Consider the following 16,262-nt stretch of genomic DNA (forward strand, 5'->3'; position numbering starts at 1 on the left):
AGAAGTGGTACTGTTCGGTAACCTCTCTGTAGCTTGGTCTCCAGACTGATGGCCAGATAACCTGGGCCCACCTCCTATCCCAGTAATGAAAGCCAAAAACCTTGGCTTTATTATGGATTATAAACTCAACTTCAAGACCCAGGTGTCTAAGGTTGTATCCTCCTCTTTTTTTCACCATCAAAACTCTTGAGAAAAATCCTCCCCTTTATTCCTAGAAACACCAGAAAAACTGTTGTGTCCTCGCTAGTCCTGTCCAAACTGGACTATTGTAATGGCCTATACATGAATCTTCAAGCCAGATTACTTAGGAAGCTGCAAGCGGAACAGAATGCTGCCGCCAGATTGATCCTGGATGTTCCCAAATATCAGCCAATAGCGACAGGCATTCAGGATCTTCACTGGCTTCCAGTATGCCAACAAGTCAAATTTAAAGCACCCTGCATTGCTCACAAGGCTCTGCACAGAGAAGGTCCCAAATTACTTTGGAATACATTTAGTTGGTACTCTCCAAGCAGACCTCTTCGATCAGCCAATGCCAGCCTGGTTACCACCATTAGAATCAGAAAAGCGACCTGGGAACTCTCTTCCACTATATCTTAGGACAATACCCACCCTTCTTGCATTTAGAAAACAACCCAAGACTTGGCTTTTCAGAAATTAACTATACCTTAGTGCAGTATGTCTATGATCCTGAAAGCGCCAAGACACCTACGGGTATACGTGCGCCATACAAGTTTCAATAACATAACATAACATTAAAACTCTCAGCAGGAAGCATTCAAAGTTAAGACCAATTGTAAGTGTACCTAACCTTAATATAACCATGTTTAAAAAGAATCCACCAAGTACTACATAATTGTGTCCCAAAAATGAAATGCTAGTAACCTAAATAAGTCTGAAAAAGACAGCACCACTTCTAAACTTTCCACAGGTTTATGCAAGGGAACAAGCATCCTTATTTAGAGTGCCCCAGTAATGCGTTACAGTAATAGCTCACGGTGAATTACTGAAACCATGTTTTATTTGTTTTTCCATGGTGCAGTGTTCACACATCATTAAGCACTCTGGTGGTCGAATTAGGGGTTAGTCAGTAATACTGCATGCTTTGCCCCATTCTAAGATTTTTGTTTTTACACATTTTACCTGGAAAAACTTGTGCAATGAAAACCCTCCACGTTTATGTGGGTACCTGCGCAGAAGTTACGCAAGGGTCCTGCCTAATCATGTTCTTCTCTTTTGTTCTAGGTGTCCTTGTGGGTGCCATTCTGAAAAATATCACAGATTTTGTCGCAACACCTACTAAGAGGAAACTGATCATGTATTCAGCCGTAAGTATGAGTTGACTATTGGGGCTGATTCACAAATTTCATTTAATATGTCAGAAATCTACCTGAAGTTGTAGAATTCATGAAGTGTTCTCCTCTGTACAGTTGCTCATATACGAATATTTAGATTTTTGGATAAACACATCAAACTTTTTCTGTTTTCTTGAATTTCTTTAATTCTGTCTCTATTTCCTTACCTTTCCCACTCTATGGAGGCCCATATGGTAACCTTTGCTGTGAGGCTAAATTTACTTTTTTACAGGTTGAATATCATCTTACAGAATGTTGTCAATTTGAAGTATGAAAGTTTTTTGTGTCACAAAACCAGCAATGAAATCCACAGGGTGTGCAACCACAAAGCACCTTTTTACTATTTACATAAGCCCTTTTATGACTTGGGAAAGTTTTTCCGACTCATATAAGGGCGTTTGCGACCCCGTCCGAATTGAAAATAGAAGAGGGCATGAAAGAGGCAACCTCGTATCTACGATTCTGAGAAGAATTTATCAATGGTTTGTGACTTCAATTATGGTTGCCAACCATTTGTTAGATACCAGCACCTCAAAGAGGGTGGTATCTGATTCACAAATAGGTAAGCAGTGACCATGGTACATATTCCTATTTGAGAATCTTGACGGCGACCTCAAACGAAGTAAGTTCCCTTAATGTCAGGCAATTGAAAATGTAATTTACTAGTTGATTTTTCCCAGCTGAAAATTCCACCTGGGGATATAAATCTCCACAGAACCTGAGTCTGTGATCCAGGGCTTAGAAATTGTGCCTTCAGATTTCTGATTTTATTCTCCCTCATAAGAACTTAGGCACATAAAAAAAGTTTGACAGTCAAGTTCATTGCAGGATATAATTAACCATTATGCTGACTGGACATCTGAATGCATGCACAAACAGGCTTTTCATGTTTTCCAAAGGCAATACCAACAAAAATGTTCTAGGGCTTGAGTGCTAAGATTTACCCAAGAGCAATTTTTGGTGCATAAAGTATATACATGTACAATCCAACAATGTTGTGATGCAACTAGTGTTTACAATCACTGCAAACAGAAAGGACTTTGGAATGAGGATTCCATTTAGAGAGACAAATGTATGAATGAAAAGGAAATGGATGGAAGGCTGAGCTTGGTGCAGTGCACTCAGGTCACATTTATAATTCTTATATTTTAACAAGATAACTGTTGCAATTTTCAAGCGGTTTAGTTTTACATTATTTTTGGGCATATTCCAGTGCAAACAAAACATGGCGCATCAAAAAACAATCACCGCAAAACTATGGTATTACATTCAAAGTATACAACTCAGCCCTTTTTAATCATATATCACCAAGTCAGTGCTTTAAAATAACATAAACTTCAAGAACTTTGAGCCCCAGGTGATCCTAGGGGCAAGGGAAAGACATCAGAGAGATTGCAATAGAGAATCAGTGCAAGCAAACAAGTAGGCCAAATTTGGATAACTCCCAGTCTCACGTCACTCTTCCCCTGGTAGAGACTGTCTGACCTCACATTGGCTCAGCACTCTTCCAATCTCCAGAGGGTAATAAGATGACAGTACAATCATAACAGTTTGTCGCTGAGACATCAGCCAGTATCACTGCTCCAGGGACCTGGTACGGGTAGTAAACAGAAGATATGAGATTCAGCAGCCATCTTCAGTACCCATTGGCCCAGCCTCTGGAAGAATGTGAGGTGCAGAGAGTTAACTGATCAAGCATTGTCAAGGTCACTGATTGGAACTTGAAGTAATAGACCACTTCCTGGATGTGAGTCCTCATCTGTCGCTCTGTAGTGGTTTGTAAAATGAGCTGTGTCTAACAGTTGAGACTCCAGAAATTGAGCTATTGTTAAAAATGTATTACAGTAGAAAACTACGATGGAGCCACAAAGACCCCCAACAGTGTAACCATCTCCAGAATCTTCCAGCCCAGATACATCTAAACATTCTTAAATCTGTAAGAATGTTCCATTCTAAAAGACAAAAGAATACAAGCCATCTATCGTCCCTTAAAAATAAACTAAAACAATGAATAATATTTACTAAAGAAAACAGACTAATACATATGAAGAATAATACTAAAACAATGGTAAGAAAGCCACTACTTATACGCTAAATACATATTAAACGAGTAATACAAAAATACATCAAACACTTAGGATGGTCCCGCACTCTCGATTCGGACACTTTGATGCACTTCTTCACCACTCAACTCAGAACATATAGGTGCCGATCACGATCCGGTAAAAACCGGGTACGAACCGTCGGACGGAGCATAATCTCCGTCCGACGCGTATCCGGTCGTCAAATTTTACAAACAAGGAATTACGAATCGCACGGGAACACCATTTCCGTACGATTCGTAAAAAAGCCCGACCGAACAAAATAAACCTACCAATGCGATCCGGGAAAGCGCCGACCTGACGTCGGGACGCTCGCAGCCTGCCATTCACGAACCAGGAATCACGATTCGCACCGACGTCATCCCGCACGGTGAATATTTTCCGGCTGCCAAAAACTGCCGGGAAAGCAGGACGACGCGAACAAGGACCACCAGTACGCGACGGACAGACAGGACGACGCGAACAAGAAGGACCAGTACGCGACAGGACGACGCGATCAAGGAGTACCAGTACGCGACGGACACACAGGACGACGCGATCAAGGAGGACCAGTACGCGACGGACACACAGGACGACGCAAACAAGAAGGACCCGTACGCGACGGACAGACATGGACCCGAACCTACGTGTCATCCCGGCACTCATAGCAGTCCACCTCCTCTACAGGTTACGACGCAGACGCCGCAGAAGGTCAGAATAACTAAGGGAGGGGGGAAAGTGGGGTGGGGTGGGGGTGGCAGGACCAGGGCAGGCCACAAAACCCCCACCAAAGTCACACACCACACATGCCCAGGACATACCTGACACCCATGCCCTGGTCACTACGAGGGGGTGGGGGCGTGTCCAGCTAAGCCAGCGACCGCCACAACGGAAGTCCGTCACCACGCGAACCGGCAACACAACCAGACCGGTACGTCCCGTACCCACGCCTGAAGAGCGTGGGTACGAGACGTACCACGCCCACACCCACGTCACCCCAACAATGGCGGGACGGATCGTACCCACGTGGCAAAGGCCTGGGTACGGCCCGCACAAGCATCACATAGCGTGGGGACGGATATGTACGGACCCTACCCCCACCCGCGTACGTATGGAGCGTACACCCACCCCACCAGTGTAAGTACGACTCGTACCCGCACCCGCGGACGTACGGACCGTACCCCCACCCCCACCAGTGTAAGTACGACTCGTACCCCCACCCCCGTATGCATGGAGCCTACCCCCACCCCACCAGTGTAAGTACGACTCGTACCCTCACCCGCGTATGCATGGAGCCTACCCCCACCCCACCAGTGTAAGTATGACTCCTACCATCACCCGCGTATGCATGGAGCCTACCCCCACCCCACCAGTGGAAGTACGACTCGTACCCTCACCCGTGTATGCATGGAGCCTACCCCCACCCCACCAGTGTAAGTATGACTCGTACCCTCACCCGCGTATGCATGGAGCCTACCCCCACCCCACCAGTGGAAGTACGACTCGTACCCTCACCCGCGGACGTACGGACCGTACCCCCACCCCCACCAGTGTAAGTACGACTCGTACCCCCACCCCCGTATGCATGGAGCCTACCCCCACCCCACCAGTGTAAGTACGACTCGTACCCTCACCCGCGGACGTACGGACCGCACCCCCACCCCACCAGTGTAAGTACGACTCGTACCCTCACCCGCCTATGCATGGAGCCTACCCCCACCCCACCAGTGTAAGTACGACTCGTACCCTCACCCGCGGACGTACGGACCGTACCCCCACCACACCAGTGTAAGTACGACTCGTACCCTCACCTGCGGACGTACGGACAGTACCCCCACCCCCACCAGTGTAAGTACGACTCGTACCCCCACCCCCGTATGCATGGAGCCTACCCCCACCCCACCAGTGTAAGTACGACTCGTACCCTCACCCGCGTATGCATGGAGCCTACCCCCACCCCACCAGTGTAAGTACGACTCGTACCCTCACCCGCGTATGCATGGAGCCTACCCCCACCCCACCAGTGTAAGTACGACTCGTACCCTCACCCGCGTATGCATGGAGCCTACCCCCACCCCACCAGTGTAAGTACGACTCGTACCCTCACCCGCGGACGTACGGACCGTACCCCCACCACACCAGTGTAAGTAGACTCGTACCCTCACCTCGAATGCATGGAGCGTACCCCCACCGTGTATGTTCCAAGCGTACATATCCAGAAATAGGAGGTGTGTGTGCAGAGTCCTCCCAGCAGTGCCCTGAGACAGGAGGGGTGGGTGTGGAGTCCTCCCAGCAGTGCCCTGAGACAGGAGGGGTGGGTACAGAGTGCTCCCAGCAGTGCCCTGAGACAGGAGGGGTGTAACACATGTGTGTGAGGCTGGAAGTACCCACATGCATACTGCCTACAAGGGAACATGTCCCCATGAACTCATGTCAACAGACTCCACACACAAGTACAGTGATCACCAAGGATGCCACGAATGTTGCAGGTGGAGACATGGCCCTGCATGCATGGCCAAAGTAGAAGGGCTCCGTCACACACACAGCTCATGTAGACACAGCTCTGCGCTAAACATTGGGAACACCCTGCAGGGAAGATATCAGGGTACACAGAGGAAGGAATACACCCTGGGACAATTGCACCATGCAGTAACTGCTTACATGAACAAAGAAAGTTAGCTAACACCTTGTGATGGCACACAGATCCCAGGGTCCCCCCAATGAGCAGCACACTACTACATATCCCACACACCCAACACATAAACACCACCCAAAACCATGTAGCAGCCCCACCAACACCAATACCAGCATAGCAGTAGTGTTATAATGAAAAAAGAAATAAAGCTTTATTCAGCATGAGCACAATGTCTGTGGATCGCAGGCAGTTCAATATTCACAAAGCCCATAGGGCAGTCAATGAGTCTCAGCTGGATGGGGGACACAGTGGGATGCGTGTCCCCTACCTTGCCTGCACAGTTACATGCCATCGTCTTCCACAGGGGTGAGGGCATCATGGGGGGGGGAAGCAACAGGCACCGCAGGGACATCAGGGCAAAGGGGAGGCGTTGTGGGTGCAGGGATGGAGGACTCCATCCTTTGGGGCAGGGCCAAAGGCGGAGGCCAGGATGGCACTACACACCTTTGCAAGGTCCTCCAGGGATTCCCCTGCACCCGAAGGATCCACAGGCCCCAAGGAGGGGGGGGGGGTCAGAGGGATGGGTCGCAGCGCCACCGGGGGAGGGTGTAGACAGGGGGGGGAGAATCAACCACCCTGACCGAGGACTTCCTTGACCGCTTGCGTGGTGGTGTCACTGTGGGGCTCAGGGACAGAGCGGCCATGAAGGAGTCCTTGGGGGAGATGTGGCCAGGAGAGCTGAGGGGAGGGGATTTGGAGGGAGTGGACTGGGTGGAATGCGGACTCCCACTATGGCTGCGTGTCACACGTTTGCCCCCCGACCCAGTGGGTGTGCCTACCTCACCCTGTGTGTGCGTGTCAGGAGGAGTGCGGTGGACCTTCCCTGCTGGTGTGGTGCCTGTGTCTGTTGATGTGGGTGCATGCCGACGTCTGGGTGTACGTGGGACAGGCATGGGAGTGGGAAGTGTGGATGGGGCAGGGGTAGGTGGGGGGAGGTCGCGCTGCATGAGACCCACTGCTGCAGTCAGTGTGGAGTCTATGGACCTCAGCAAGTTGCGTTGGTCAGCCTGCGATGAATGAATGCCCTCCAAGTATGCCTCGATGTTGGTGAGGGTTTGGCCGTGGGCATGGAGGACATTAAGGATCGCAGCCTGACCAGCCTGCAGCTGCCGCTGGATGTCCACAGACTCAGCATTGGCGGCAGCAGTGGAGACAGGGGCAGGGGGTGCGGTGCCTGGCATGAAGGAGACATGCGGTGACCGTGCACGCTGGGAAGGGACACGAGCAAGTGGGAGGCGGCTGATGGGAACTGAGGGGGCGGTGCGAGGTGTTGTTCCGCTGTCAGCTGCTGGTGCAGCCACCGCCCACTCGGAGACATCCTCCTCGGACCTGTCAGCTTCGTATTCTGACGTGCCAGTCGACAGGTCCTCGGCCGCACTATCCTCCGCCTCTGTCCCACTCGATGTGCTAGCCCCGATGTCACGGCTGGCACTGGTGCTCGGTCCCTCCGCCTTGTCTGTGTCCATGTCTCCCTCTGTGTCCCCCGACGATGCTGTGGGCAGGGCGGAGAGACAGAAATTAATCAGACACCTGTACACATCTGTCACATGAGTCCAATCTACATAGGTAACATTGCATAGCCTGAAAAGGAAGATCCCTAACATCTACTAAACAAGGTACCGATGTAGGGCATGAAACACACAGTTGGTTGAGCCACCATGCCACTGAAATACCATGGAGAGCATGAGACAATAGCTAAAGACAGGAAACGGAGTCTGACATAGCACCCAGGCCCTGGGGACAATCCAGCACTGCATCTGCACCACACAGCGTTGGCGAAAATACCGATGACCAGGGACCATATCCATGAACTTGAGACACATGCTGCATAGGTAATGCTGAAAACATGCCCAACATGACTCGGTCACTGCACCTTGCGTGTGTGTCCAGACAAACATCACACACTGCCCAGACCCAGCAAGTAGAAATCAGGATTTGACATATAGGCTTTGCCCGCCCCAACCACCCCCTACACGAGGCAAATTGTTGAGACACAGGTGGCACCAACATCTCATAGTCTGGGTGATAAACACAGGGGCAGGCAAAATGCAAGATTTGACGCCAAACAGCCAAGGTGCGCCTGTACAAATAATGAGGTACCAGTGCCCATCCTCAGATGAGTATAACAAGACACACAGGCACTGGCAACTGTGAGTATGAAGAAGGACATTCAGGTCAGGCTGCACAGTGGACACCTGTACAAAATAGCAAGGCTATATACATGGTGCCAGGGGACAATGGCACAGAGCACAACCTACGCTGTAGACACTGAGAGTGTCCACGTTTATGATGACACATACAACACTGAGGAAAAGGTGCCCCAGGGGACAGTAGTGGCCACGCAACTCCATGCTCCTGAATGGTAATGACTGCAACACACGCCACCATCCCTGCACTATGCGTATCGCACACTCATGCACATCATGTCACAGGCCACTACATAGGACATGCGCGCTGTAAGGCATGACACATGAGAGACCAACTCCCATGTCTGGAGTCAGCATCAGTGCCAACTGACATGGAACCCACATGCAGTGAACTTGACAGGGCACAGCCAAGGTCCCAAAACCTGTAACACACCACCCCCACACATGATGCTACAGGCATAGTTCTCGTGGACAAAGCGCCAGCCTACATTACCTTGTGAAGGAGTGACTACACACAGACCAGGGAACACATTGCAAGGAGGGGAAGGGTGGCAGGGGCGCAGCGCTATACTGGGGCAAACTGGATCTGCACAGCACCTTTAAACCCTGGCAGTGTGTTCATGCTACTGTGCCCTTACAAATGCCGGTGACACACAACAAACACACATGTACCTACCCCCTTCCGGCTGCTGCATCGCCTGTGAGCGCCTCTCCAAGTCTGGAAAGACCACCGGCAGCACACACCTGTGGAGGTGGCTCAGACGGCGGCGGCCGCGGTTCTTGTGGCTCTCAGGTGTGTCCCCCAGCAGGACCCGTACAATCCTCCGCGTCCAGCACCGGATATCCTGCCAGCGTTTCCTCACCTGGGACAGGCTCCGCCTCCGACCATCCACACCCCTCATGGCACTGACGGCGGTCAGCCAGATCTGCTCCTTGGCAGTGGCGCCTACCTGTGAGGAAGAACAAGTGACACCACATCAATACACCAGCCACATGTCACAGAGAGACATATGAGAATAAATTAGCTGGTTACAACAAGGCATGTCATGCAGCAAACGCATTGCACCTTTGTCATAGGGACATGATCCTCTGGTGAGGGAAAAAGCAGTACGTGCCATAGTGGGTACACAGGTGGAATGATGGCAATGTCACAATCAATGATCAAGGCTCACACTGTGCATCACACCCACCCCTCCTGTCTCAGGGCACTGCTGTTAGTGATAGGCACACACCCCTCCTGTCTCAGGGCACTGCTGTTAGTGATAGGCACACACCCCTCCTGTCTCAGGGCACTGCTGTGAGGACTCCACACCCACCCCTCCTGTCTCAGGGCACTGCTGTTAGTGATAGGCACACACCCCTCCTGTCTCAGGGCACTGCTGTGAGGACTCCACACCCACCCCTCCTGTCTCAGGGCACTGCTGTTAGTGATAGGCACACACCCCTCCTGTCTCAGGGCACTGCTGTTAGTGATAGGCACACACCCCTCCTGTCTCGGGGCACTGCTGTGAGGACTCCACACCCACCCCTCCTGTCTCAGGGCACTGCTGTTAGTGATAGGCACACACCCCTCCTGTCTCAGGGCACTGCTGTTAGTGATAGGCACACACCCCTCCTGTCTCAGGGCACTGCTGTTAGTGATAGGCACACACCCCTCCTGTCTCAGGGCACTGCTGGGAGACATCAGGCATCCCCCCCCTGGGACCCCCCCAACAGTACATGGCATGTGTGTCACACCAGGACACAATGCCAGAAGTCACAGTCACAACATAGGGACAGTCTGTGCCAGTGGCCTATGCACTCACCTGATACCCTGGTCGCCCATACAGCATGGGGTACTGTGGGAGGATCACATCCAGCAATGCCATGTTCTCCTCCAGGGTGAATGGCTGTGACCTCTCCACAGCCCTTGACATGGTTCCAGGGAATCAGTAGCAGCAGCTGGGTCGACGAATTCAAAGATGTGCAGGCAAGTACTCCCTCATGGGACCTGGCTGCCTTATATATGCCTTTCTGCCCTGTCTCATGCACAGGAGTACAGAGTGATTGGTCACTCACATTTGCATCCTATGTTTCCACCAATCACGTCAAACCTAGCAGTCTGTGTGTACTCTATCGGTTTCATTCTCCTGCATGATGTCAGCTCCACAAACACATTGCAACAAAGTATTTTAATTCCAACTGACTTCTGCTGTTCACCTTCCAGAAGAAATTCGAATTTTGAACTTGGTCTCCATGACAACCAGCATGCATGTAGGCCTTAATACTTGTCCCTCATGTGTCCCCTATGTAATTTGGAGCTTCACACACAGGTACGGTGCGTTCCGGGGCCCTAGGGCACCCCAAATGCATTGCAACGGCCCGTACACGCGTGACTACGTTCACTATCACTATGGGTGTCCTCGCGTATGCGTACTCGTAGTGGTACGGGCCGTACACACGCCTGTACGCGCCTGTACCACTACGAGTACGCATACGCGAGGACACCCATAGTGGTACGGGCCGTACACACGCCTGTACGCTCCCTATCACTATGGGTGTCCTCGCGTATGCGTACTCGTAGTGGTACGGGCCGTACACACGCCTGTACGTGCCCGTACCACTACGAGTACGCATACGCGAGGACACCCATAGTGGTACGGGCCGTACACACGCCTGTACGCTCCCTATCACTATGGGTGTCCTCGCGTATGCGTACTCGTAGTGGTACGGGCCGTACACACGCCTGTACGCTCCCTATCACTACGAGTACGCATACGCGAGGACACCCATAGTGGTACGGGCCGTACACACACATGTACGCTCCCTATCACTATGGGTGTCCTCGCGTATGCGTACTCGTAGTGGTACGGGCCGTACACACGCCTGTACGCTCCCTATCACTACGAGTACGCATACGCGAGGACACCCATAGTGGTACGGGCCGTACACACGCCTGTACGCTCCATATCACTACGAGTACGCATACGTGAGGACACCCATAGTGATAGGGAGCATACAGGCGTGTGTACGGCCCGTACCACTATGGGTGTCCTCGCGTATGCGTACTCGTAGTGGTACAGGCCGTACACATGCCTGTACGCTCGCCATCACGATGGGTACACATACGGCAGCACTCCCATAGTGATATGGGAACGTACACAGGCCCTCTTGGCAGCAGTACAGCGGTTTTCACACATCACAGTGGTGACAGGCGGCACACAGGTAGGGATAGGGCGGACATACTTGTCCATGGATGGACATACTTGTCCATTAATTGACATCGAGGCATCGTCTGTGCATCACTACATGTGTGGGGCACAGGTGTGACGGCCTGTGATGTGGTACATTACTCCTGAGTCGAGAAGGCACCAGATGTATGATGAGATGTCTACAGATGTACTGTGTGATGGTGCGATGTGTGCCAGGCATGCCCTTGACTCCTTTGACATGTGTGCATGTCGTACTGCGCACTTGGGGTGAGCGTCACTGGCATGGCACGGACACCAACACACGGAAGTGTCCCCTGATGCCCGGTACAGGGGTTATGACACCTGACTTGTCACTACCCACGGTGCACAATGTGACTATGTCATGTATGTGTGGGGGCTTCCCATCAGGTTGATGTTGGAGCACCCTCAAAAGCTGCAGCCGTTGCAGCAACCAACATGTGTCTGTGTGTAGATTGTCATTGCACACTGTTCCGCACACCATGCCACATGTGGTATCGGATGTGAGGTGCACATGTATGCATGGGACACGGAGTAGCGTGACAAGGACATGTCTGCATCCTCACAATGATTGTGTGGTGAGTCATGACATGTGCACCTTCATGGCAAGGTGTGTGGGCTGTCCTAGTGTAATGTCATGTGACCTGTGGCTCCAGTGTTCCGCTACCAGTCTCTGCAATCGGCATCCTACTGCTGCTGATGTGTGGGCGTATGTCACTCCTGTGTTGCGTCTGGCTGTTCACTTGCACTGGGACACAGCTATTCCCATGGCGTGGCATGGGGAGGTTCTCAATCTCCGTGTGTAGCTGGGTCTTGGAAGGAGTGTCACCTTGCATCCATACGTGTCCTGGCCATGTAGCACATACCTGACTACCTATGTAGCATGTGTGTATTGACAGATTAACATGTGCTCAGTACACATGAGTTGTTGTCGTAGTGCACTCACTCTTCCTTGTCACTTCCAAATTACTGCAGAGCGCCGCCTCTTGCCCGAAGAATTCCAGACTTGGCTGCCATGCAGGAGAATGACAGCATCCGGCTCTACCGCTTCACCCAACCGTTGATTCTGGAGTTGACGGCGAGACTGGCACCACACCTGCAACCGCAGCACAGGTATCCCACGGCACTGACACCCCAGCTGAAGGTAATGGCTGCCCTACATTTTCTTGCCACGGGTACCTTTCAAAATACCATAGCTCATGTTGGTGGCATGTCCCAGAGCACGTTCAGCGGTGTGCTGCATGATTTCTTAGAGGCCATGTTGATTCACCTGGATGACTTCATCAAGTTCCCAACCCCTGAACAGATGACTGAGGTCAAGCGTGGATTCTATGCCCTGGGAGGGATGCCCCATGTCATTGGGTCCATAGATGGGACACATGTAGCTTTGGTACCACCACACGCACGGGAGGTGGCGTACCGCAATCGGAAGCACTACCACTCCATCAATGCCCTTGTGGTGTGTCAGTCCAACATGGCGATTTCACATGTCTGTGCTCGTTTTCCAGGATCAGCACACGATGCCTACATCATGAGGCGTAGCGGGATGCCTGATATGATAATGCAGCTGCGCAACGAACGGGCATGTGTTGTTGGTGGGTACAGTCTGTCTGTCCTGTATTCTGTATAGCCTACCAGCACGACCGCTTCACCACTTCTAACGATGACCATGTGCTTCCCATGTAGGGGACGCTGGCTATCCCAACATGCCTTGGCTGCTGACACCTCTCCGCAACCCCATCACGCCGGCCCAGCTCCGCTACAACACCGCCCATGGCTGGACAAGGCGAGTGATAGAGAGGACGTTTGGCATGCTGAAGAGCCGATTCAGGTGCCTCCACAAGACCGGCGGCGCACTCCCATATGCCCCGGCGAAGGTCTGCAAGATCTTCATGGTCTGCTGCATGCTGCACAACATGGCAGTTGAAAGAGCTGTGCCACTCATCCTGGATCAACATGACGAGGACCATCCACCCGTGGAGGACGAAGGGCTTGGCAATGGGGCTAGTGATGTGGAGGATGTGGAGCCGCAAAAGGACATCCGGACTCGGCTCATACGCAACTTCTTTGCTTAGTGGTGAGTACCAGTGTCTGAGTGTGCACGCATTGGTCCCCGTGTGGCATGCGTTGTGATGTGTGTCTCCACCTGCATGTATGGCACGTGAGTCAGAGGTGTGTGTGGGTGTGTCACTGGAGTGATGGTGCCAGTGATGGTTGTACTTCCCCAGTCATAATTGTGACCTAGCATGTTGTCATCCATACATGTGTCGAGTAAATGCACATGCAAGTGGCTGTGCCTTTTGTGGCTGACTTCTTGTGTGTCTCTCTTCCCCAGGTACCTGCGCATGCCGTCTGCTGGTTGCATTGTTGTGGCACTGCTATTCCTCCTGGACACGACATCGTGGGCTGACTCAGCGTTACAGGCACGGACACGTTTGGAAGTCTCCATGGGGTAAGGGATGCATCTGAGGTGTATTGGGTGTGGCAGTTGTTCACAATGTATGCACACTGCCCCTGTCGATGTTTGGTTCCTCTGCAGCCATGTCGCATCCCCATGGGACACGACATGCAGCTGAGTACTCCTGAATAGATGGTCTGCCTGGTTGACAGTCATCAGTGATGGGATAGGGGATTGTGATGATGGCATCAATGTGTGTGACCCTGCCCTCGGACACATACGGTTAGCATTGGCTTGACATGGTGTGGGACTTCGACATCAGTGGATCTATGGTGTATGGCAGGCTCTCCGTGTGCAGCTGTGGGTATTTAGCTGTTAGCCGACGCTTGTGTGCCAGTTCCATGGCGAACACGCATGTGTGCTGCTGAAGGGGGGTGCCAGTGTTGGACCCACATGTTACTCCACATGATGTGTTCATGTGTACTTCGAGTTGCCTCTGCAATCCCGAATACATGACTAATAAAGGTGTCCCTATGCCTCCAAGGTGCCTCTTCTCAGTCAATGCTGGTGTGTTGCCACGGTGCATCCTGCATGTCTGGCATGGTATTCCCTGATTGTGGCTATGTGTCAATGTGTCGAGTGGCAAGATGCAAGCTGTGTGTGTGGGCTGAGACTGTGTATTGGGCATGATGTCCATGACTGTGTGGGTATTGTGACATGTGCCATCCCCATGCATCCAACGTTGGCCAGGCCCCCATTCTCTGCATCCACCGGACTCAAGCTTGCAGGACATGGTTCTGCCACCTGTCTACACATACCTGGGTGCCCCCCAGGACACTGGACTGGATCCCTGACCTCTGCGCATGACTGTTGCTGTACTCAATATGTGTCTCAGCACGGTTGTTCGGCAACCCCCTCAGCTGGTTGGGCCCATCACGGGTGTGTATGGTGCTCCATGTCTGTCTTGCCTAATACACTGTGACCCATGTGTCCTGTGCCAGACTCAGGCCCCAGGGTGTGGATGGTTGAAGACAAAAGATGACTCAGGCATGTTTAGACTTTACAAGACACATGTTAGGTAATAATGCAACCAGCAGGCATCTACTCTTCATAGTGTGATTTATTATTGGGGGGCGGGGGGGGGGACAAAGTGAGGGGCTTTCCGGGAGTTTGGAATCCAAAGTTCAGTAGGGGAGTTGGTGTCCTTGCCATTGGAAATCCTCAGAGTCCATGCCACAGTCTTTGTCAACATTGGTCAGCCAGTGACCAGCAGGGCCATGTGGCAGAGAATGTCTCTTGATGCTGTGATGCTGTTGCTCCAGTGGGCCAGGTGCCAGGCCAGGTGTCCTGGGAGATGGTGATGTAGCGCCGACCCTCACGGTCCTTTCCGTTGACGATCCGCCCTCCTGCGGGGAACCTCAGCAGCAGGCCGTGACGACGTCTGGGATGCTCCGTCGGATGTTTCCTCCTCCTCCTCCTGATCCCTCCCTGTGGGTGGTGATGTTCTCCGCCTTCTGGCACAGGGAGGGTCGGCTATGTTGTCGGCCATCCGACGGAGTGTAGCGTGAATCCCCTGGAATGCCGTCACTTGCTCAGCCTGTCTGTCCTCCATCCTCCGTTGGTGTACCAGTAGACAGGCATGTAGCTCCGCATGTTGCTGGGCCTGCTGGGTCTTTATCTCATCGAGGCTCCCCTTGATCTCATTGAGGGTGGACACAACCTGGGCCATGCCCGTGGTGTCCTGCCGGTATGAGTCCAGGATGTTACGGACATGGGCAAATACCGGATCCCCAGCCAACTGGTTAGGCTCGCGCCTCCGCCGTCCTCCACTCCCACCACCCCTGCCCACTTGCGCCTGGCCTGCCCTTGTGGGCACATCGGGTCTCCGGGACCCCTGAGGGGTGGCATTGGCGTTGTCGCCTGCCTCCTCCTGGGTGCCCGGGACACCGTGTCCCTCCTGGCCAGCCTGGCTGCATTGTGGTGTTGGGGCAGGGATCCTGGGTGTCTCCTGGGATGTGGCAGGAGTGGGGGTGGTGGTTGGCACAGTTGTACCTGACGCAGGTGCTGCAGGTGGTTGGACACCAGAGGGGCCAGGTCGGTCGGGGTCGTCCACAGAGTGGTGAGAGTGGTCGCTGCCGGTGGGATCGGGCTCCTGCAGATCCAGGTCCTGTGAGTCTTCCCCCCCTGTGTTGGGGGGTGGACCACGACGTTGACCTGTGTGTGAGAGAGACAATGTTAATTTTGGTCCATGCAACATCCATGTTTCATCAGTTTCAAAGTTGGCACATTTCCTCTTGGAATTAGGATCTGTCTTGCATTCCACTCACAGTGCACTTGTGCATGGGTGTGTCCCTTGGGCACCACTTTGGCCCCTTTA

At 52.5% G+C, this 16,262-nt stretch overlaps 1 protein-coding gene across 3 annotated transcripts in view; it reads left to right on the forward strand.

Annotated features, from left to right (window-relative positions):
• ACP3 (acid phosphatase 3) overlaps positions 1–16,262 on the forward strand; it is a 319,800-nt gene that overhangs the window by 243,273 nt on the left and 60,265 nt on the right. For all 3 annotated transcript variants that reach the window (XM_085630667.1, XM_085630668.1, XM_085630666.1), the window contains exon 8: positions 1,246–1,328. In XM_085630667.1, coding sequence (XP_085486793.1) covers positions 1,246–1,328 — 83 coding nt within the window. The remainder of the gene's footprint in view (positions 1–1,245; positions 1,329–16,262) is intronic.

Source organism: Triturus cristatus, chromosome 10 (assembly GCF_964204655.1).
Source record: "Triturus cristatus chromosome 10, aTriCri1.1, whole genome shotgun sequence".
Lineage (NCBI taxonomy): Eukaryota > Metazoa > Chordata > Amphibia > Caudata > Salamandridae > Triturus > Triturus cristatus.